Here is a 23981-nt window from a genome sequence, read left to right as displayed (position 1 = left end):
ATTTTGCACACCATTTACAGTCAAAGCTACTAGTTTATATATTGAGACATTAATATGTTCATAAAACCAATACAGTTTAACACAAACTGAGAACTTTTCACATCATTGATTTGTAACAAAACCGTCAACTTTATATCATACACATTTGAAGTTTAGGAAATGCACTTGCACTTCTTTATTCTTTGGCTGAGCTCCCTCCCTATGAGGTTAATAAGATTTGAGGAAATGAATACGGCTGTCAGATCATGACAGGCGAGACGGATTTGGGTGGAATTTGCATTGACACGAAGGAGTTTGCTCTACAGAATGCTGCTTCAAAGCAAGCAAGCAAGTAAGCATGCGTGCTCTGGCGCATTTTTACATGTCCGTTAATGTGGACTGACTTGCAGCAACCACTTTTCTTTTTCTGCAAAGTCACAAGAAGACAATGCAGATTTTGTGTGGTTAAATGATAAGCAGAGCTTCGGACTGCAGATAAAGCTGTAGTGTAAACTGTTGTTGAAGCATAGAACTTTGCATGCTGTTTTTTTGTTTTTTTACATTTCTAAAATCTATAGCCATGTTTTGATCATTGTTTTATATGGATATGCTGCTGTTTTTTGAACTTACCTGATAATATGGCTCATTAGTATGTGCTTTACCTTAGTTATATTACTTCCTTATGGTAAAAGTCAGAGATCTTGAAATCCTCTTTCTGTAGTACAGATGCAACATATTTTCTGCACTCCTTATCTAGAAATGATATGGCAGATTGGCCAAAAGCTGTTACCTACTAATGATTACAGAATTCCTAGTTAGGTTTAAGTACAATATCCAAATATACCTTTTATGTAACCAGTGGCAAAGAGTTTACTGGTTTATGTTGCTAATATGTGTCAACTTTTTGTGTACCATTTGTTTGAAAACTTTCTTGTCCTCCTCCAGGAGCGCTTCCAGTTTCCGTCTCACATCACAGACGTGTCTGAGGATGCCAAAGACCTGATCCAAAGGCTAATCTGCAGCAGGGAGCGCAGACTTGGCCAGAACGGCATTAAGGAGTTTAGGAAGCACCCCTTCTTCACAGGCATTGACTGGGAGAACATTCGCAACACTGAAGCTCCTTACATTCCTGACGTTAGCTCTCCATCTGACACCTCCAACTTTGATGTAGATGACGATGTTCTAAAAAATCCAGTGAGTCTTGCTAATCCACAGCCCTCAATTATTCCTGGTCATAAAATCATTTAACATTAAAGCATTGACCCTTTTGTTATTGAATGAGCTATATACACTAGAGCAGAGGTGCCCAATTGTGGTTCTTAAGATCTACCACACTCGATAGTTCAGATTTAACACACCCTGCTGAAATATTTAGATGCCTTTTAAGGCCATCATTACCTGGATCTGCTGTGTTGGATTAAGGTTGAAGCTTAAGCTCTGTACAGTTTTTATCGACCTTGATTTTCATTTTGTCCAAATCTGGATATAGCTTGACTGACTTCTTTTCAAGCACAACCAGAACCCCCTCGCCACCATGTGGGAATCCAAATCCGTGTCTTGATATATCACAGAAATTTAATCTTAAATGTTATGAAAGATTTTGTTTACATGTTGGACTAAAAGCTTTATAACATTAGGAGGCAAGGGTAAATATGGGCTAAATTCTATTAAAGTGGCAGGCCTATTTGAAACCAGAGCAGGAAATTTCGGTGCAAAACTAAAAGAAACAATGTGTGAACCTGGTCAAACCTGCTGCGAGTTGTGGGATTCTGTCCAACAATGTTCAGCCTAGTGTTTTGTATGTGTGTGGGTTTTGGGTTTTTTTTTGTTGTTGTTTTTTTGTTGTTCATAATTTTAGTAGATCTTATTTTGGCTCAAAATTAGTTCTCAAGGATGTAACCATTGACTTGTCTGTTTGCTCTATGCAGGACATTGCTCCTCCCATCTCTCATACTGGCTTCACTGGCCAGCATCTGCCCTTTGTTGGTTTCACCTACACCACAGAGAGCTGTTTCTCAGACCGTGGCCGCCTGAGGCTGGCAGCGCTCGCAGACGGTGGCTCAGGAGAGGGGCTGCTGAGCAATGAGGATGGAGGCCTGCAGCTGGAGGCTTTTGAAAGGAGAATCCGCTCTTTAGAACAGGAGAAACAGGAGCTCAGCCGCAAGTTGCAAGGTATAGAATCGCCTGTATCCATGATTTTGAAGAAGGGTACATGACTAAAACTTACTAAATCATACTGTACAAAACCCAAGATCACACAATCACAGATTAAATAAATTCAGTGTTTTCAGAAAGGTCTAGTGCTACAGTTGCTCCCCCCCCCCCTTTTTCTTCTGACTGTTAACATGTTGCAATCATTCTCACATCTGTTTTCCCAGAATCCACCCAGGCTGCGCAGTCCCTCCACGGCTCAGGCCGTGGGACAGGCACGCTGGGCCGTGACAAGGAGATAAAGAAGCTCAATGAGGAAATTGATCGCCTCAAGAAGAAACTAGCAGGTGATTGGAAACCTACTCTAACCGCAAATGGAGAACACCATAACAGAGATTATCATGGTGACAGAGCAGCATGACCAAGATAACACCCACATTTGCCAGCGATGAGTAAAGAGATTGAACTCATGTTATTCATGAAGGAAATCGACACTTTCTTGGAAGATCATTCTTGAAATCATTGTTTCTGTAATAAGCCGTGGTAATGAGTCATTTGTGGTAATGCTATGTGGTAATGGCCGGTTCGGTAGAAGTGTCTACTCATTTTACTGGGTGTTTTCTTCTCTCAGACTCCGATAGGCTGGAGCACCAGCTGGAGGAAGCTGTGACCCTGCGGCAGGACTACGAAAGCTCCTCCACCAAGCTGAAGGCTCTGGACAAACAGGTCAAAGCTCTGCGACAAGAGAAGGAGGACATCCATAAGGTAGTGAAGGCCTCAAAGCCCTGGCTACCAGGCAGATGTGTGAATGCTCACATTCACATCTTTCTCACAAGCTCTGGATCCTAATCTGTTATTTGAATAGTTGTTCAAGATCAAGAAAGGGAACGGTTTAAAAGAAGGAAAAACTGTGAAACTTTAATAAATCAGAGAAGCATTCTGCAGATGTAGCTGTGAATTTCATTACACAGACATGATTTAACAAAGTGAGTCCTTCCACCACTCACTCTAAGATACCATTGTGTTCTTTTCATGTGACACAAATGGCTTGTCGTCATCCAGGCAGCTGTCGGCACATAGGCACGAATACGTTTTCTCTTCAGCCTCTGTTCCACCCCAAGCCCCCCAGCCCTCTTGGTTTCACCCATATCGTGACCCTTTGTCTCATTCCTTTCCAGTGTTTATCCACACTGGACTCCTTCATCATGATTAATGCCATCATTGCCTCACTTAAGCAGAGGCAGAGCTCCCTACCAAGCCAATGCATTTCTGCCTAATTGGATTTGTCCTGCTCTTCCACTCCAGTCTTGACCCACAGCTCTTCCTGGCTCTACTACTGCAGTGATATGTTGCTGGCTGTAGGATTTTGACATATTGGCCACATTGTTTTATAAGATTTTAGAAATGCACCCCGTCTTTAGTAGAAAAGCTGCACCAGCCATAGCAAGTTCCTCTCTTTTAGCGTAGCGCTTCCAATTCTCTTGACGATTTCTATTTCTCACTCAGCCTCTTTTTCAGTCCTCTCTCTGAGGCTGCCAGGGCTGCTATCTTTTTTTTTTCTTCCACTCCTTCTTTCTCTTACACACGCATCTGTTTCTCTCGTACCCCTACTTCTGTTCTTTTCACTCAATCTCTTTCTTTTTGTCTCTCTCCTGTGACTGCATCCACAGCAACTGGTGGAGTCTCTGGAGCGTCTGAAATCTCAGACCAAGGAGCTAAAGGACGCTCACCAGCAGAGGAAGCTGGCTATGCAGGAGTTCTCCGAGCTGAATGAGCGCATGGCAGAGCTGCGCTCGCAAAAGCAGCGACTCTCACGCCAGCTCCGCGACAAAGAGGAGGAGATGGACGTGGTCATGCAGAAGATCGACGCCATGAGGCAGGACATTCGCAAGACCGAGAAGGCCCGCAAAGAGGTGAGAACAGCGTAGTGTGTGTGTGTGTGGGGGGGGGCAATAACTGTTTCATAATTTGAAATATGAAGCTGTGTTCATCAGCCTTTTATACACATTTAAAAATTTCAAAAACTAATTTATGGACTATTTTCAATACGTGTTGTAGATGATGTTGTTGTGTTTTTTTATAAGCTATTGCTCCTCTTCCCATATGTCCACATATTAGTCCTGCCTTAAAGTAAATTGAGATGTATTAGAAGCACTACAGATCTGAGGCTTGTTCACCTAGTGCCGGATGTCATCTTGGTATTGGGTCGTTGCGCTGCTCTACTCTTTCAATGCTTCGTCCTGCAGTATTTATAACCCGGCATAACGCCAAACTCCCCCTGGGGCTGACTGCACACACCATCAGACTACAGCAAGAAATGCACTGCATTTTTGGAGTTCCATACTGACACAACAGAAGCACAGGGAGAAAGTGGACCCAGGCCTTGCTTAAACTCAGCAGCCTCAGGTCTCCAAGGGCGACAGCAGGAATTTTGCAGCTCTCCCCTTGCACCCCCCGCCCCCACCTCACTGTAGGCCTCCTCGCTGACCCCCCTCGACCCTCAGTGGACTTGTATGGCTAACCAGGGCCAGATGGGCAACACTGCGTAGCCAGGCTCCTTTTACTGAGGCTTCAGAGAGGGGTATAGGGAAAAGTCCACAGTCAAAACCATTATAATTATTTCTCCCGACCAAAGTGTATGTCACGTTTGCTTATTGTTCCTCAGTCCTGCACACTTGCTCTCTTGCTCACTCACACATGTGCAGACCCTCAATTTCAAATTTACACATGTTTACATTTATTTGTTTTGGAATAGGCAGAATCTAAGCCGTGTTTTAGGAGGAAAGACTTTGATACTTTGAGACATATGGCTTTGCAAGATCAATAACCGGATGAAGCACCCACCCCCCCACCCCCCACCCTTCAAGTATCCGATTTCTGCAGCGGAATGTCATTTAGGGTGTGTGGTTGAAATCAGGCCAAGAGAAAAAATGTGTGTTTTTCTAATTGTGTGAGTGAGTGTGAAGAGCAGTGTCTGTGTTTTATTCACTTCTGTCTGTTTGCTTGTGTCTGTGTTTGTCTTTTAGCTGGAATCTCAGCTGGAAGATGCTCGGGCGGAGGCTTCAAAAGAGCGGAAGCTGCGAGAACACAGTGAAGTTTACTCAAAGCAACTGGAGAGTGAGCTAGAGAAACTAAAGGTCTGCATCACTCCACACATCTTCTCTTCCTTTTTTCTCTGCTCCTTCTCTGATGTATTCTTTCATTCTGGCCTAATTTCTTCCTTTAAAAAAAAATAGACACTCGTCTCTCTGTCTTCCACCTAATTCTGTGTACCTGTCTTTTAACCGTTCTCCTCTTGGGCCTCCCTGTGGGCCTGTTCCACCTTTCTTCCAGCTGGCCAACTCCTTCCACCCTGTTTCACCAATGAATCATCCTGCTTTCTGCGTACACTGTCTTTATTTTTCTTTCTTTCTCCCCTCTTCCCTCCAGATAAAGGGATATCCTGCCTGGTTTATTTTTAGCTCTGTCGGTCGTGTTGTGTTGTGTTATTTATATTGCCGTAAATTAAGGTGCACAGCTGGAGTTTTCTTCTTTAGTTTGCAACAGGACATGCTAGGCTGACATTGCTAATGAACACTGCACTTAGACTGTCACCACGCTTATCTAAATACACTCCAGGTTTGAGAGACGATTGAGACAATTGAGAGGTGTTTTTTGGGACGGGTTTACAAAGGTGAGATTGGCCACAGTGGTAGCCTAGCATCTCCCGTTCAACTCTAAAGAACTTCTGAAATCAAATCCGTCTTGCCTGATGGATTGCATCTCATGAAAGTGATAAATCATGCTCAACTATTCCAAGTTTTCTAACGTAGTTATGTCTCTCTGGGGAAGCAGGGTAGTGGGCGAGCTTCAGGTGCGAGCGCTGAGACCCAACAGGAGCTGACGAAGGTGAAGTCGGAGCTGGATAAGAAAGTGTTGTTCTATGAGGAGGAGCTTGTGAGGCGCGAGGCCTGCCACAGCACCGAGCTGAAAAACCTGCGCAAAGAATTGCACGATTCTGAGAGTCAGCAGCTGTCTCTGCACAAGGAGCTGCTTGTGCTCAAGGACAAGCTGGAGAAGGCCAAGAGGGAACGGTGAGTGAGAGCCAGAATCAGTGTAAGGTACTAGATTTGGCAAAGTATGAAATTGTGTGTGAGAACGTGTCTTCTTGCATTTAAGTTTGTGTCTTTTTGTGTTGGACAGGCAAACAGAAATGGATGAGGCTCTGGGTGCTCTGAAGGAGAAATATGAGCGCGAACGCAACCTTCTGACCGAGGAGAACCGCAAGCTAACCTCAGAAACGGATAGGGTAAGGACTTTGTGGAGCCACTGTGGAAGAAGCTGGGAGGGCCTGGGGCTTAGAGAGCATAGAACAGATAGAACATTGATCTTTGACCCTGATATCTTGTCCCCCTCCAGCTTTGCACATTCGTGGACAAACTGACAGCCCAGAACAGACAGCTGGAGGATGAGCTGCAGGACCTGGCATCTAAAAAAGAGAGTGTTGCACACTGGGAGGCGCAGATTGCTGAGATCATTCAGTGGTATAGAAAAAAACGTTAACCATCCATAATTATCCGTGACACATCTACAGGTACGCATACCCAGGAATGCTGTGATAACCTGCTTTGCTTTGTGTCTGGTTGGTCTGCAGGGTGAGTGATGAGAAGGATGCCCGTGGCTACCTGCAGGCTTTGGCCTCTAAAATGACTGAGGAGTTGGAGTCATTACGCAGTTCCAGCCTGGGATCCAGGCACTTGGTATGATCCCTTTGCTGTTTCCTGTGCACCCTGTTCACCCCCTTAGCATTTTTTTTGCCTGTACTCTGTTTTAGAAGCTACTGTAAACTAAGTTCCCTTAATGGTAATTAAGGGCACATGAGCAAATTCTGTTTTCCTCTTCTGTCTACCCCTTCTCTTTACCCTCTTACATCTTACCTCTCTTTCATCTGCTCTCTCTCCCTCCTTCTCTAATTCAACTCCTCTGAGCCATAGCACAGTAACAGTGCAGTGCTGATATAATTAAGAGCAGGCTAAGTATGTTCTCCTCAGAACCTTAAAATAGCAAATCTAATGAAAATTGATTGAAGGGAAGTGACATGTTGCTGTTGTAGGTGAGGAACGAGGTCACGTTTGATTTAATATCCTTCACTAACAAGATTAAGGACAAATAACAAGGAAAAGGGAAGCAGCAGCGTTCTGTGCAGAGAAAATACTGCATGTTGTCCATAGGTAACCCTCAGACAAGACCCTAGTCCCTGAAGAGGTCATTTGTTGTGGTTTGTCCCCATCCTTAAGAGTTACCGGTTTATTGTTGTTTCTTTGGCAGCGTGGTGAATAAAGCCTCTCTAAGTGCAACATGCTTTAAGTTCCTTAACAGAAAAAGAACCCAGAGGACACCTTTTGCTATTACTTTTTCCATTTTGGACTTCCTTCAAAAAAATAAATAATTAATGCCCATGTATGAATGTTCATGGGGAGCTTGGCCTTATGACCCTAGAGTTCTCTTAGGCAATGTGATAGATCTGTAAAGTGTTGTTTTCTTACCTATTGCCCTAGCAAGGGTCTGGAATGAGCACCCCCACCCAGAAGTCTTTGGTGGCTTTTAGGAGCACAAAGCGGGTGAGTGCATCCATCAAATCCTGCAGTCAATGTGGATCGGCTCCCAAAAGGAGAGGGGAAAACGGATTGCTCTCATGGCTGTTGTTCATCTGTCCATGCTTCCTCTTGAATCTCAAGTGCAGTTGTTAAGAAGTGTTTTTCAAATGATGTCTGAACTTGTTTTCTCGTTCAGAGGAATACTGAAGGGCAGATGAATTTTTGCTTTCCATTGCTGAATGCTGATGCTCTGGGATCAGTATGCATCCTACACATTCTCAGCAAAATCATCATTGGACTGACCTCATCATTTAGTTGACTCATTATTATTAACTGCAGCAGCTCTTTGTGAACATAGCTGATGTAGTCTTTGAATTACAAGAGGAAATGTTGAAGTCTGTGGTTTGAGATGGAATTAATATAGATTTGAAATTTACTATTCACTGCTTCTCATCAGCCATGGAGTCATGCTGGTAGCCTCTGCTTACATACAAAATGCAAAATCCCGCATGTACTTTAGGAAAAGAAACTCTTGACTCTGCTTTTCACAATACCCATATCTGTCTCTGATTGCCTTGGTCTCTATCTATCTCTGACGTTCCACTGAAATGCTTCTGTTGTAGCTGAAATCATGGTTTAACTTTGTATTTGTGTGGGTACTTTCTGGCGCTCTTTGTGTCCCGACAATGTAATATTCTATGAGATGAGAACATTGACATCTAAACGTCAAGATTTATTGCATGGTACCCAAAGTAGACTTGATCTTCAGAGTCCTGCTGGATGTTGAATCCTGGATATGAACTTGGCGACCTTCCATAACCCCGCTCATATTATACTCTTTTAACTCTTCATCAGGATCCCTTGTGGAAGGTGCGTCGCAGTCAGAAACTGGACATGTCTGCTCGTTTGGAGTTGCAGTCAGCTTTGGACGCTGAAATCAGAGCCAAGCAGCTGGTCCAGGAAGAACTGCGCAAGGTCAAGGCGGCTAACATCTCCTTTGAGAGGTCAGCGCTTTCAGCCTTGCCCAAATTTATGGCTTTTGAAGAGAAATTGCTACCCCACTTTAGTCAGCCTCCGCTGTTGTGTTAATAGTAAGACCAGACATTTCAGAACTCAGAAACCGCATCTGCACTCTGCCAATAAGTCACTTGAAGTCAAACCTACCGCTTTGAGTTCAAAGGTTAGTTTAACATAAATAAGATGATAGTAGAGTTTTTGTAAAAAAAAAAAAAAAAAAAAGCATATTTATTGTAAATGTATGTAAATGTACGTGTTTTAGACTTTATTATTTTATTAGAACCACTAGGGTTATATACATTACATTAGTATTTCTCTGTCTATCTAAAATGTTCTAAATTTGAGAATATGGATTTTAGAAGTGGGCCTTGTAACTGCATTAATCAGTCACAGTTTGACTAATGGCTTGTGAAAATATTGCATTTCTAAGGGGAAAAAATAATACTGCAGTCACAGAAAACCTTTTGGCAAAAATGGCAAGCTTTTAATGTTATCAAAGGAAGTGAATGTACAAAATTTACATCATTTTAGATCATTTCAGTTAATTAATTTATCATGAAAGTGAAAAATGATGCTCAACTCTTAAACGTCATGTCAAGTCAAGTGAAAATATAATGTTTTCACATGACGGCAGTAATAGACTGTAAGAGAAGAAAGATTAACTTTGAAAGAACAAAACTTGTTTCACAAAAAATGTGAAAAATTGACTGATTTAAATTAACTGATTAGTAATTTATAAATAGTAATTTATACAAACACACAAAAACAGGTACCTGGAGTTCATCAGTTTGGTTATTTCACAGCTTAAACACCCCTACCAAAACCAACAGCTAAACTCTTCTGGTGTGTTTAAGCAGGAAAGTCCCCAAAATGTGCGTAAATCATGTCCTTGAAGACAAAAATGCTGTAGATTAATATTGAAATATTTGGTTTGCATTTTTGTGTTGCAGCTACCTGTTGCATCTCTCATGTCTAAGCCATTGTTTCTGTTGCAGCAAACTGAAAGATTCAGATGCCAGGAACAGGGAGCTGGAGGAACAGTTAGAAGGCATGAAGAAAGATCTGGAAGAGAGTCGCTCACGGACTGACAGAGGTAACGGCCCACCACAAATCCTGCTATTCTTTAACAGAAAACAGATTTCCAGCCCGTCCAGTCTGGTCATTTTAAAGAGGTGTACGAAATCAGTTTTATGTATTTGTGTTGTACACGGATTTGCTGATACGTTGTCAATTCTTCCACTGATGTAACAGAACGATAAGGACGGAAGATCTTAATAAAATTAAATAATATAATCAAATAAATAAAATAAAATAATATAATATATTGTCTATATAAAATTGACATTGAAACCAAATTTCCAGACATATTTTATTTTAAAAAATGTATATTCAAATTACGGATTTATTGTCTTTACTGCAGGTCTGAAACTTCCAGACTTTCAGGACTCCATCTTTGAGTACTTCAACACCTCTCCCTTGGCCCATGACCTGACCTTCAGAGTGAGTGTTCCTCCTGACAAATATCCATCCGCTTTTGCATTGACCAGCCTTAACAACCTTCCCTCTGTTTGTGATCATCCTAATGATGCTACCTGGCTTTGCTGTCATTAATAAGGCACCATGTGTCTCCATAAAAAATAAAAGTGTTTTCTTTTAATGCAGGGACATCCCCATTGCATAACTGAATGTTTTCAGTAGGTGGCTCTTGGATCGTTTGGATTACACAGTTCCGATAATCAGTTCATGAGAATACATGCGAAGCCAAGTTGTATAAATGTGTGTGATGCGATGCTTCCTGTTCTCCTCTAATACAGCAGAATAGAAAGATCTGCGCTATTTCACACACACTACATACACTAATGATTTCCTATGAGGAGCTCTTACACTTCTGGGAATATTATACAGGTCTAAAGCTATAGTGAGCTCCGGTGCTGAATCTCTAGTTGTCTGGTTTCTGTAGTTCTTTTTTAAGATGCTGCCCTTGAGGTCAGTTTAGCCTGGTATTCTGGGGGGACACACCTTATCTGGGTTACAATACAGAACAGAACTCCTTTCTTTTTATTGAGCTGTCAGTTTTTGAGGCTTGAGTTTTCATACTAAAGAAAAAACAAACGGCAAGGTGAATTGAGGCTGATTTAAAAAAAAAAAAAAAAAAAAAAGCTGTGTGATCTGTAACTTTATTTTTGTCCCCCCAAAAAGGACTCTGTCTCTTCTTCGTCTGCATCCTCTCTGCTAGCATTTTGGGATGAAGTAAGTTGGCTGTTCAGAGCTCCCCAAACCCCTCCGTCACCTTTAACCCAGGAGAGATGCAGTCGGCAGACAATAAGCCTTATAATATATAGACTAATACATATCCCTTTAGGATGAGCAAGAGTTGGTCTTTGAGGCTCTTCTCATTTTTATCTCACTTTGAAATGCCTTCATGTGTAGAGTTTTATTTCTGGAACCTAGTTTGTTTTTGTAGTTTTGTTTTATTTTTTTTTGTCTGCAGACTGTTCTCCATCTGTAATTCGCCAAGTCCCAGATCCCGTCAAAGCTAATTCTAGGTGCTAAAGGGTAGCAAGCCAGTGCATAGAGCAAGCTTTCAGGATTAGCACCCTCGAGTTAGCATTAACCACCTCCTTGTGCCTTCTAACCTCTTAAAAGGCTAATGTGAATCATGTCATGCCTCATTTGTCTAGACTGTAAAATCATGCTGCGAGTCATGCAAGCTCCGAGTGTTGAGTAGCAATAACCCCCTTAATATGGAATGAATTATTAACTGAGAAAACCATGCAAAAGCAAATCAAAGATAATTGCATTGTGAGAGGAGATATTCTGAATACTGATGATCATGGGTACAAAGCCAGTGAAAAGGGTATGAGGGTAAGAGTATTAGTAGTAGAGGCTCATTGCTACCAAAACCTTGAACATAATGACATACTGACTAATGCTATGTGAGAGAAATCAAATTAATTTTCAAATTATTTGAATTAAAATCAAATTAATTATGACTATTTCTGTATGCAAACCTAATTGACATATGTAACCCATAAGAACCCAGACCCAAAAAGAATTGAATCAGTTAAATTAATTGAACAGCTCATCAGTGTTTTTTTTGTTGTGATAGAGATCACATGACTACTTCTGTAAATATTGTAAGGTCAAAATCCTGATGTAACACGTCAGCAAGCATTTGAATAATTTGTATTTAATCATTTAGTGTTATGTGTAATGGCATTTTATTCAAATGTTTGATCAGACCTCTTAGAAGCCAAAATATAAACACATAAAATAAGCTGGTTTTGTCTCTTGCACTAAAGCACACTTGCAATGAGCTCACACATTCACAAACTGTGTTCAGTTTAGGTATATGTTGAGTATGTCACTTCATGAGTTAAAGTTAAGGACAAAGTGCTGTAAGGAACTTTCCACATCTTTTAAAGGGTCACCATGGGCTCTTGTGGGTTAAAAGTAATTTGTGTTGCAACCAGCATGAACCAGATTTATAAATGGTTGAAGGTTCATGGCCACTGATTTAACTGTCGGGTTCATCTGATACCACAGCTATAGACCTTAAGTGTCTAGACCGTAACTAAAAAATGCTAATAATATTGAAGAATTCATGAATTATGTTGCAGTTTAAACCTGAGGGCACATCCAGTTAGAGGTTTCCTGGTGATTTAGAAAGTTACTCTCAGTGTGTTTGTGTGGAGGGTTTTTTAAAAGCCCTGGAAGGACACTGCATTTCTTCTAGTAAAAATAGTTTCAGCTTAAGACTAGGCTTAATCTCTGGCCTGGTTAACTAGCCTATCTTTTGATATGAAACGTGACATTTTTAACTTTACCAGCTCCTTCTCCACAAACACACAGTGTACTACCTCTCACCCAAGTCTTCCTCTCCCTTCTCCTCCAGACTAGCTCAGTCAGTGAGGTGGACGCCACGCCTCAGAAATCAGACGTTCCCTCTTCCTCCCCTTCAGTGGCCTCAGAGCAGGATGTGAGTGTCCACCTTATACTTCCTCTGACATTCCACCTCACTGCTCACTTCCTGGCTCAACAACCACTGTCTGAAATAGCAAGCCTTCCACTCTCCTGGTCACTTCGTTTCACCCGGTCTTGAGGTGCTTTATTACAGCATTCTCATAAAGCACAGAACATCCCTTTTTGAAATAGTATTCAGTAAGACAGTGTTTGTGATGCTCTGGGATGGGCTAAAGTGATGTACTAACCAAGTATTTATTTCTTAACCACCTGTTTGAATCACTTTGTGCTGCCTGTCACCAAACAAAATTACACAACTTCCAAAAGTTTGTGGACACTTTGCTCATCCAATGTTTCTTCCAAACTCAGTGGTATTCACTGGAGGTTTGTTCCCCTTTGCGCCAGTAAATCTGTAGGGATTACAATAACTCTTGAGTCATTGCTGTCTGGATTTGACTGTATTCAGCCACACCAGTGTTAGTGAGGTCAAGCACTGATCTGGGATGATTAGTTCTGAATCGTGACTCATCCCAAAGACATTCGATAGAGCTTACTCACCCCAGAGAATGCACTTCCACTGTCCAGTGCTGGGGGTGGCATACCTCTCTTGATATGACCTTGGGCCAATTTTTTAAAGTCTGATCCAGACACATCTGGTTTAAACTCCTCAAAGTTTTATTATATGTGTCTTGAAGAAACATAATATATACAGATAGAAAAGAGTGTAGAATTTGAAGTTCCCTGCCTTAGGCAGGTTATTTTATTTTTTGGTTAAAGAAGCCCCTAATGGGAAGAGGTCTCTGTACACTTTTGGACATGTATAGTATATGCCAGCTTAGTGTATGTTGTGGCTGTATTACTACCTTTCACATGGCCAAAGGGTCTGGAGGTTGCTTCAGACAAAACTCTGTTTTAAGGCAGGATGCTGTTGATTGTACAGGCATCTTTCAAATGGCTCTGAAATGCCCCCTTTTTTAGTTTTACAGAGTATGCATTGCATGATACTTACGACTGCCTAACATTTAGCTTGACAAACAATAGGATTAACTGTTTTGTTTTTAAGCAGACCTAATTTATCTCATAAAAGTAAAATAAGCTTCCCATTAAGACTTATTTTCTTTCTTTTGCCAGGAACCAGCGAAGCCCCCAGCAACCACTCCAGTTGCCCCCTCTCCAGTCTACCAGTCTTCTCTGCTCACTGCACCAAAGGTAAAGCTCTCTCGGCCCAGTTATAGAATATTTTCTCTTAGTCTAGACTTAAATATTAGAAAAAATGTAGTCAGAAAAACTAAGGTTTAGATTCCATTCCTAATATGTGCTTGTGTTTTGCTTATTTTTTGCCATGATAGTAGGTTCTGATCAGCGTTTATGGTGTTTGTTTCCACAGCCTAAAGCTCACCAGCTGAGCATTAAGACATTCTCCAGTCCAACTCAGTGCACACACTGCACCTCTCTGATGGTGGGCCTGATCAGACAGGGCTATGCCTGCGAGGGTTGGTGTACCACACTGCATCCTCAAATGCTACAATTAGCACTGCTGTTGCAGGCTTGAACGATTGATTTTATAAACTATTATTTACTGTTTAATTTTTTCCCTCAGTGTGTTCCTTCATCTGCCATGTGTCCTGTAAGGACAATGCTCCTCAAGTGTGCCCTATTCCACCAGAGCAGGCCAAAAGGCCTCTGGGTATTGATGTACAGAGGGGAATAGGCACAGCCTACAAAGGCTTTGTTAGGGTAAGTTGGGGCAAGCTGTCCAAATCCTACTGTCCTGACTGATTTCTATGTGCTTTATTTTTTCACTTCTCTATGTGGTTTTCCATTTTAATGCATATGAAAGTGATACTGAAGGTGACGCATGTGATTATTGTGTGTGGTTTCTGGTCTCTTAGATCCCAAAGCCCACTGGAGTAAAGAAGGGCTGGCAGAGAGCATATGCTGTGGTTTGTGACTGCAAGCTCTTCCTGTACGAGGTTCCTGAAGGGAAGTCCACTCAGCCTGTTGTGGTGGCCAGCCAAGTCCTCGACCTCAGGTCTCTCTTACTTATTCTACCATTAACATACTAACAGACATGGACTGTTTCACTTTTCATCTTTCTGTGTGACAAATGTTATTTTTATACCATATAGTGGACTGATTTTAACTCATGTGATGTTTTCTTTCTACCACATAGAGATGAGGAGTTCTCTGTGAGCTCTGTGTTAGCATCTGATGTCATTCACGCGACACGCAAAGATGTTCCCTGCATTTTCAGGGTAAGTTCTTTTTTTGCCTAGGTTAAATCTGTAGAATACTAAGTCTTCTTCTCCACCCTGGCCATCTGACCCTTCATTTCTGTCCTGCACAGGTAACGTCCTCCACACTGAGCTCCCCAGTTCGAGCTGTGTCGCTGCTAGTCCTGGCCGAGAGTGAGGCTGAGAAGAGGAAGTGGGTGGGCATCCTGGAGGGCCTACAGAGCATCCTGGCCAAGAACCTCCTGAAGAACCGAGTAGTGCACGTCCTGCACGAGGCTTACGACAGCAGCCTGCCGGCCATCAAAACCACGCTGTCCGCAGCCATTGTTGGTCAGCAAGCCTTGATGTTATTTTTGGCTTGGGGAAATTTCTGGAGATAGGATTGTGATTCTTGTCTCTTTACAACTGAGATTACGACAATCCTATAAAAAACACCTGTAAAAATTGGAGTTAGATTGTTTGTTTTTTCCTGGTTCTCAACAGGATTTGATTTTACCAGTATAATCACATTTTCATTCTTTTTCTCACACAATGTTTTTCTCTTTTATAGATCGAGAGCGAATTGCATTGGGCACAGAAGAGGGCCTGTTTGTGGTTGAGATCACCAGAGATGGTATGAATCCTATACCCCTTACATGCCATATTTCCTTAAAAAACTGAAACTGAAAACTTCAATCTGTTTTCTCAAACTTCTTAGCCACTGATCTTTTGTTTCTTTGTTCTCTCAAGTAATCGTTCGTGCTGCTGACTGCAAGAAAGTTCACCAAATTGATCTGATCCCCAAAGAGAAGATGGTGGTTCTCCTTTGTGGTCGCAATCGCCACGTACACCTCCACCCCTGGGGGGCACTGGAAGGCGTCGAAGCAGCTTTTGACGTGAAACTGACCGAGACTAAAGGCTGCCAAGCTCTTACCACGGGGGTGCTGCGACCTGGCGGCCCTGCCTGCATGCTAGCAGCTGTTAAGCGCCAAGTGCTATGTTATGAGATCACTCGTGCTAAGCCTCACTACCGCAAGCTGTGGGAGGTTCAGGCTCCTGGGGTAGTCCAGTGGCTGGGAATGGTGCGTGAGCGCTTGTGTGTTGGTTACCCATCGGGTTTTGCCCTGCTTGCCCTGCAGGGTGAGTCTTCACCTGTGAGCCTGGTTAGCCCTGGGGACCCATCGCTGGCCTTCCTTGCTCAGCAGCCCCTGGATGCACTGCATGCCATGGAAGTTGGAGCTAATGAGCTGCTTCTGTGCTTCAGTCAGCTGGGCATCTATGTCGATGCGCAGGGACGCCGCTCCCGCACACAGGAGCTTATGTGGCCTGCCACTCCACTTGCCTGCAGTACGTATCTGTGTGTGTCTGTATGTTTCAGTGGACATTCATGCTCCAATATTAACCCTAAAGTCATGGGTTGGTCAGAATTGTAATCTTACATAATCGTACCACAAATGTATTTGTTCAGCCAAGACATGTTTGCTTCTCTTATTTTGCACTGGTGCTTTCTAGTCTAAGGTAGCTGATTAGGAATGGAAGCTTAAAGCAGTTACTGTAAGTTGCACCCATTTAGTAACGCATGTGCAAATGCACACCCACAGCTTGTGCAGTCCCTGTAGTGAAGTACTGCCAATAGAATAGCGCTCTCTGGCGCAAATAGACATTAACCTATTGGCACAATGCCTAATGCCAGGTGGGGGTTAGAGAGTTATAAAGTTCCCTCAAAATGATGAGTTGGGAATGGTGGTTGGGGATGAATCGTCCTGCATCCTGACCTCACAATCAAATTCAAACAAATCCTCACAGCAATGTTCCAAAATCTAGTTGAAGATTTAAAGTGGGTTTATTTGTCTAGATTTAAAGACCTCTCCTATATGACTTAATCTAATGGCTGTAAGCTTTCGTTATTTCTTAGCTGCACTCGCCTCATGGCTTTAGCACTAACCTAAAGAATCAAACCAGACACCAGACATGTCTTGACTTACTGACTGTGCTTAGGAAAATGAGGAAAACTGGGTACATTTGCTAAGTTCACAGCCACAGCAAGCCTTAAAGTTAGAAAATCCTAAGAAATTGCCTGAAAGCATGTAAAACTTTGAGCAGGAACTTTTTTTTTATCACCAGTTGCGTTGTTCTCTTTTCTAGGCTCAAACTCCACTTACCTAACTGTGTACAGCGATTATGGAGTCGATGTCTTTGATGTCCACACCACGGAATGGGTCCAAACTATTTCATTAAGAAAGGTAATCTTTAGGGTGGAGTAAGCAGCACTGCTGAGCACAGAAATGATAGCTGATTGATTTATTCAGGAATATGCCTGCCTTTATGACTCCTGTTCACTGTCCTTTTAGATCAGACCTTTGAATGTGGAGGGCAGTCTGAACCTTCTGGGCTCAGAGCAGCCTCGCCTCATCTACTTCAGCAACAACTCTGCAGGTACACGTGCATTTCCGTTTATTATTATTTTGTGTTAATTTGTTTCTTGTTTTGTGTTAAATTGCTCTGCAGGAACTCAAGCATCCATTTTAGTTGAGTAGGATTTAATGTTTGGATCCTAGCTAGGCAATGCATCCACTGTGTTGTATGTCTGTACATAAGCTGGCATTACACTGTAGACATGCTCAAGATACACACAGGTTGATGATGAGATTCTGTGCCCTCCCTCCCCCCCCCCCCCCCCCCCCCCCCCCCTTTCTTAAGTTGAATTACAGCTCAGTCATTGTCACGTAGAGTCCTTCTGTCCAAGTGAAGACACTCAGATTTAGAAATCTGTGGCATGTCTGGCCTCACTCTGTGCCACTCTCAGTTTCCAATTCATTTCCTGTCTGCCCTGGCAGATTGCCCTGCTGATAATGGCACTCTTGTTTGGTAAACTAAAATGACCTCATTCATCTCACCTCCTCCAGGCCGCCTGCCAGTGTGGCCCATGACCGATCCATACGCTTCTACTCTAAACTGCCTTGACATGGCAGAGCAAAAGCATTGACCTAGTACTTCTGGTTAATTAAAAATTTTGAGATTAAAAATGCACTTTTGAGGTTATTATGTTAAAATGATTTTATTCTATAATCCAGTTTAACAGCAAAGGCCTGACCTCTGAACAATTAAGATAAGATAAGATAGTCCTTTATTAGTCCCGCAGTGGGGAAATTCACAGTGTAACAGCAGAAAGGGATAGCAAGACCCTCAGTTACAAAAATTTAGATAAATAATTGCTTTGGTATGTAATTATTCAGATGAGATTGGTGACATTGGATCTAAATCCAACGTTTGTTGGCGGTGTTAGCATCTCCTGTTATAATCCTTGAAAAACAAAACTTTATGCCCTTGTATGATTACTGCATCTGAGGTCAGTGAGCAATTATGTTCATTCCGTTTTTTTGCCAAACTATTCCTTTAATCCCACATGTCTTGTCTAGTCTTTGAATGCTCTCATGGATCTGATTTTTTTTTTTTTTCTCTCGTTCCCCTTTTTCTGCTTTGTCTTGCTCAATTGTTTCTACAGAAGGTTGTGATCTGGCCATCCCTGAGACATCAGACAATAGTAAGAAACTTATGGTGAGAACACGCAGCAAGAGGAAGTTTCTCTTCAAGGTTCCTGAAGAGGAACGAATACAGCAGAGGCGGTAAGAGACGTTAATGATGAATGAATTCATCGTCTAGTCCATTAGAGCCAGTGGTTTCATCTCTGTTCATTTTAACAGGGAGATGCTGAGGGACCCAGAAATGAGGTCGAAGCTGATCTCCAATCCCACTAACTTCAACCATGTGGCCCACATGGGTCCAGGAGATGGGATGCAAGTCCTCATGGACCTACCACTGGTAATGTCTTTATTCTGCAGGATTAGGCCATAGGAGGATCTTTGCCCTGAAAACTGTTGGATGACATTCTAAAAAAAGACACTCCAAAGTAGTTTCTCAGTTTAGGTGACAAAGATTGGTTTTGAAGAGGTTCTGGTACTAGACAAGCACTCTCAAAACTGATGGTCTAGATCAGTTATAGGGTTTTCATCTGAGAGCCACATTCTTGTGTGGATTAGGGTTGTGGTTAATAAATGACCTTAGCTGCATAGGCCTAATCAGACTAGTTGACACATCTAGATTCCATCAAAACTTCTGGAGCCACCCTCACTTTCTCCTTTGTTGCACAACACTGTATCTTCACCCCTTCACTTCACACCTTCTCTTCTTTCTCCTGTTCGGTAGTAACTTCTACTTTTCACCCCTCCTCCTTTCTGTTTCACCCCTTTCCTTCTCTCTTTCCCCCCTTGTGGTTGTGGATTTACCCTGGTCTCTCGTTGCCACGGCAGCAGCCGAGCGAGACTCCTTCCCCCTCATCCTCTCGCCACCACGCCCTGATCTCTCCTCCAACCAACTTTGAGCACGTGTATCACATGAGTCCCATGTCTGCTGGGCTCTATCTGCAGAAAGAGCCCTCCTCGCAGCAGAGCCTGCCACAGCTCTCCTCCTCTTCCTCCTCACCTTCCACCTCCTCCCTCGGAAGGGTAGGCTAGCACCCTTTTCCCTCTCTCCATCTGTGCTTGCTTCGAAATCTCCCCTCCCAAACTATTCCTTCTCTTTTCTGCTTTCTCTCTTTTTTTGGTCATCCCTTTTCTCCCCCTCCCTTCTTGTTTAACGCCTGAATGTTGTGGCCTGCAGAGTAGGACTGTGTATTTCCAAGAATCTGGCGATACGATGCATCGTGATACAAGGGTTATGATTCACTATATTGTCATACTGTAAGCAAAGTGATGCATTGCATTTTTTAAAAATTGAACGAGTACAACACTGCCATCTAGGGGTCAGGGTTTAAACACAACACAAAATGAAGCACTGTCTGCCACAATGCTTTATATGCTTTGCATGTATCAATATTTTCTTATACGTCTGCTGCAGAGGCTATTTGATGGCATGTGAACTGTCTGTGAGCAGGTAATGCTATAGATGGACTCTCAGTCAGACAGCTGAAAGTAGAGTTAGAAATGAGGAGATACTCTCCATAAATTGCCTCATTTTACCACCTGTATCTGACTACTTACTAGGTCCCTAAACAATTTGTAGCAGTAACCCACCAATCAGGTTGATATCGGTGCGAATACTGAATGGCCACTGAATCAGCCAAGCAATTCATGTGCAAGGCCCCGTCCACATGTACGCGGCTATTTTTTTTAAATGTAGCTTTTTCTTTGTTTTCGTGTGGTTGGTTGAAGCGCATCTAATGCTGACATCATGCAGTTAATTGGCGTGTGAGTGGTGCTGACTAACAACAGAGTGTGCAATCATTACACTGTGACTAGATATAAAAAAGCTCATCAGATGTGTGTAATTCCGAAACAGAAACATAAAAATAGCCCTATAGTAGATCTTTTAGAGTCTTTTTGTGGGTGCTTCAGATTTGCACAGTATTTATGTCTATTTTGGATGTTGCGCTGCTTTGTGAGGAAATTGACAGTAAAGTGAGGTGTTGGTGCTCCAGCTGGGCTGGCATGTTCACACAAGTGTTTTACAAATAAAATGTGGGTATGTGCAGACAGGGCTAAGATGTATTGCTGTATAATGCAGCTCTATTGCTTGAGTTTCTGATAAAGAAATATATATGAGATATATCTGTTAAATGATGAGCCATGAGTTTTGTTAACAGTGAGAGAAACATAAACCTTTACATAGCTATTCTGCTTAGATTTTAGGTGCTGCTGTTGGAATATGTACAAAGTCCAAAAAGAAACATTGTAAACTAGAAACAAAACAGTGCTTTTAGATGTTTTAATCATTATTTTAAATGATTGTGCTGTTTGAACTGCAAATAAAACTGTATACCATAATTATCAGTTTAGTGTCATTGGCCCATGTTTACCAAACGTCTCAGAGTAAGAGTGCTGAATTCAATTAATTAATTAGGCAGTTGATGGGATTAGATCTGTACTAGGCCAAATTTGAAGGTGTATGTGCTTTTTCAAGTACAAGGCATTATAGATGTTCATGTCACTTATTTTGTTAATGCTCTACAGCGCTCCTGTTTATTTTATTATGTGCAGCTCTATCGGCCATTCTGAAAACACGTAAAACGTTTCTGGACTGGCGTACTGAATTCAGAGTTAAATTTCTTCTGTTTGAAACGATTTTAGAACTTTAGCACATATTTGAGGAGCAGTGTAGATGAGGAACGTAAACCTGTGCTTCCAGTGTGTTTCTGAAAGCCTGTATTTGTGCTCACTGCTACAGAGTGTGATGCCCTCTTCTCAGGATGACTCAATTAAGGACAAGCCACGTCCCCTATCTAGTATTTCACGGCAACAGTGGAGTAAGACCCACATCACACGCACTGCCTCAGGTTAGTCACGTCTCACCATGCAGATGCTTAATCATTCATGTGGCTTTTCAGTTGTGTTTTCTGTAGTAATATTTTATATTGACAATGCTTGTATTTCTAGGGGGTGGTGATTTTATTGGAGCTGGGTCATCTCGCAACATCTCAGATCCAGATCAGGACTTCGAGAGAGAGGTATAAATAAATAAATAAATAAATGAGGGGGTGGGGGTGTAAACACTGCTTAAAGGTCACTACCAGGATGGGCTGAAATAGTCTTTAGATGAAGTATTTTATTTATATTTATAATATATATAGTGGCTTGGCTCTAATAAGTAGGCTGTTCGATACTTGATTCATTGCTGCAATTACAAGCTTCGATCACATGCTGACCTCAGGCACAGAAAGAGTCTCATTCCAGTTGTTTTTGGGTGCCCTGGTTTTGTGGTCAGCAATAACTGCCCCAGTTCTCATAGTCAGATGCACAGCTGCAGTAAACCCTCAGGCTCTGTTGTACAGTCACTCACCACAGCTTTGAATGAAGTGGTTTGTAATTTGCAAAAATGCATAAGATCACCTTCATCTGGTCTCTTATCCTTCTCTTCATGTGTTTCTCTGCAGCCTGACTCGGACTCCACCAAACACTCCACCCCTTCCAACAGCTCTAACCCCAGCAGTCCCCCAAGCCCCAACTCCCCCCATCGCAGCCAGCTCACCCTGGATGGTCTGGAGCATACCCTGGATGGCTAAGAACAAAGATCGCCCTGCTTAGGCGCACACTTTTACTATAATACGCGTTGCCCCAGCCCCACTACTGTCCACTCCGTTAGAACTTGCTATAAAGTGCCAACGTTCAAACTCTCATCTCCCAGTTTTTATCTCCATGCACCTGCACCATCTTTGCAGCCAAAACTATCTGCTCCCCAGGCTGCTTGCCAACAGAATTATAAAGCATACCCTGGATGGAACTGGGATACTGAACCGCTGTCGGAAAAAACTTCTGTGATGTTCTCCTAGTGGAGAGTGCTGTTTGGCTCACGCAAGCCAGCCTGTAAGAGAAATGAAGCTTCAGCCATGTCTGGCCTCTGGATGTGCATATAGCCTGCCCCCTGCTGGAGCATTGGTGGTAGTGTAGCTAACAGGGTCTAATAATCATCAATATGTTGGGTTTTTTTTTTTTTTGTTTTTCATTTTAATCTCAATTCCATGCCATTCTCCTGCCATTTCTTTCTTTTTTTTTAACTAAATAGAAATCATGCAAGTAAAAATGCCAGAAAATCATGTTCCTTAAAATTACAGATGTAAGAAGGAAAACTGGCTTTCCTGTTTGTGTATGATATTTTGGCAGATGTGTTGACTTATCATGTGGGATAGGAAGGACCTGAGGACTTTAATGACCCCCCCCCCCCCCCCCAAAATAATGCAGTTGGACCAGTTACAAACCCCCTTTTTGCTGTTCTTTATCAGCAACACTTCTCTATGTAGTTCAAGTGTCAGCTCAGAGCAGTCACAAAGAGGCATTGACACTTACCTGACTGGGGATTTTAAGCCAAACCGGTGGGCACTTTTATTGTATTGTAATTCTTTGGTTTATTTTTGTTTTGTTTTTTTGTTTTTCCCTTCCCCAATCTGCATTTTCAGACAGCCTTTGTAATATTCATGTTTTAACAAAAAAAAAAAAAAAAGACTTAGCGGGTGGAACACTGCTCATTACCATAAAGAAGTAAAGAAACAGTAAACAGAAATAAGACTTTACGTATAGTAAGTGTTTTAACATGAGAAATGGCACACCGCTAAAGGACCACACTATACATAGGATTTCAATAGTTCTTCTGAAACTGCTGCTGCTTTTGTGTGCTATGTAAAGAAATAAATATGTGATTTAAGATTCTCGCCATAGCCATGGTTCATCCCTAGTTTATAAATTGCTGCATTAAAGGAGCATCCACAGGTGATCCTTCACCAGTTTCTCAACCTTAGACAGTATCATTAATGTGGAGCGCTCGTGTATGTGGTGGAATCAGAGCACCACAGCATGAGAGCTGCAGGCATGACAGTCATATCCATTCTCTCACTAGCGTGCCTTCAGTGCCATTCTGTGTTACAGCAACACGTTGTCCGCTAAAGCATTTCAGTTGTTTTTAACAAGACAGGCTAATGGTGATGTTTTATTTTGTCCCCCCCCACTTTCCTTCCTCCCAAACCCTGAAACACTGTATGAAACTTGCACATGAACATGTTTTTAGTCCGAGGAAATTTCTTTTGATTTGTGTCGATGGTATTCCTGTCCTTTTCCTATCCCCCTTCTCCCCTCCCCTCCACCTGACTTTTCAGCTTCTTAAAAAAAAACACAAAAAAACATGGGACTTTATCCTCAGAACACTACTGCTTTTACTTCAGAAGAAAACAAATCACATGTTGAAATCTTTGTAATTATTGAATTGTTAGCCTCATAAATTTAAACAAACAATAAAAAGAATATCTGTTGTGCTTTTCTTGTCAAACTGGTGTTATATGGGAGTTGTAATATGGGAGTGCTGGGAGGGGATGGAGCCGCCTGAGACCTTTTAGTAGTCTAATTTATTAACAGTGCATATGATCACACCAAATGCCAAACGAGTGTGGCTGGGTGTACATTTGGACAGTGCCACAGTTACACTGTGAGCAGACATTAGCTGTGTTGGACTCCTAGTAACCCGCTGTTGTAGTGTACATTTAAGTAGTTTACATTTTAAAAATGTGTAGAATAAAATAAAAAATCTCATTTCAGATTTT

The 23981-nt window shown here is 42.1% G+C and overlaps 1 protein-coding gene across 3 annotated transcripts in view; it reads left to right on the top strand.

Annotated features, from left to right (window-relative positions):
* The window catches only part of cdc42bpb (CDC42 binding protein kinase beta (DMPK-like)), a 58232-nt gene extending 34535 nt beyond the window's left edge, over positions 1–23697 (top strand). The window contains exons 8-38 of one of the 3 annotated variants that reach the window (XM_072682703.1): positions 925–1173; positions 1908–2151; positions 2358–2477; positions 2762–2895; positions 3801–4043; positions 5157–5267; positions 5965–6203; positions 6313–6418; positions 6529–6653; positions 6764–6869; positions 8562–8710; positions 9719–9816; positions 10144–10223; positions 10923–10973; positions 12619–12702; positions 13818–13895; positions 14074–14179; positions 14287–14423; positions 14579–14718; positions 14860–14941; positions 15034–15250; positions 15471–15533; positions 15650–16246; positions 17045–17142; positions 17251–17335; positions 18405–18525; positions 18604–18721; positions 19210–19404; positions 21122–21230; positions 21331–21401; positions 21828–23697. In XM_072682703.1, the coding sequence (XP_072538804.1) occupies positions 925–1173; positions 1908–2151; positions 2358–2477; positions 2762–2895; positions 3801–4043; positions 5157–5267; positions 5965–6203; positions 6313–6418; positions 6529–6653; positions 6764–6869; positions 8562–8710; positions 9719–9816; positions 10144–10223; positions 10923–10973; positions 12619–12702; positions 13818–13895; positions 14074–14179; positions 14287–14423; positions 14579–14718; positions 14860–14941; positions 15034–15250; positions 15471–15533; positions 15650–16246; positions 17045–17142; positions 17251–17335; positions 18405–18525; positions 18604–18721; positions 19210–19404; positions 21122–21230; positions 21331–21401; positions 21828–21956 (4485 nt within the window). In that variant the 3' untranslated portion in view covers positions 21957–23697. The remainder of the gene's footprint in view (positions 1–924; positions 1174–1907; positions 2152–2357; positions 2478–2761; positions 2896–3800; positions 4044–5156; positions 5268–5964; positions 6204–6312; positions 6419–6528; positions 6654–6763; positions 6870–8561; positions 8711–9718; positions 9817–10143; positions 10224–10922; positions 10974–12618; positions 12703–13817; positions 13896–14073; positions 14180–14286; positions 14424–14578; positions 14719–14859; positions 14942–15033; positions 15251–15470; positions 15534–15649; positions 16247–17044; positions 17143–17250; positions 17336–18404; positions 18526–18603; positions 18722–19209; positions 19405–21121; positions 21231–21330; positions 21402–21827) is intronic. The other 2 variants (XM_072682701.1, XM_072682702.1) reach the window with 2 other exon arrangements.
* Positions 23698–23981: the final 284 nt, after the last annotated feature.

The sequence above is a fragment of the Salminus brasiliensis genome, chromosome 1 (assembly GCF_030463535.1).
Source record: "Salminus brasiliensis chromosome 1, fSalBra1.hap2, whole genome shotgun sequence".
Lineage (NCBI taxonomy): Eukaryota > Metazoa > Chordata > Actinopteri > Characiformes > Bryconidae > Salminus > Salminus brasiliensis.
This window is presented reverse-complemented; position numbering and strand designations above follow the sequence as displayed.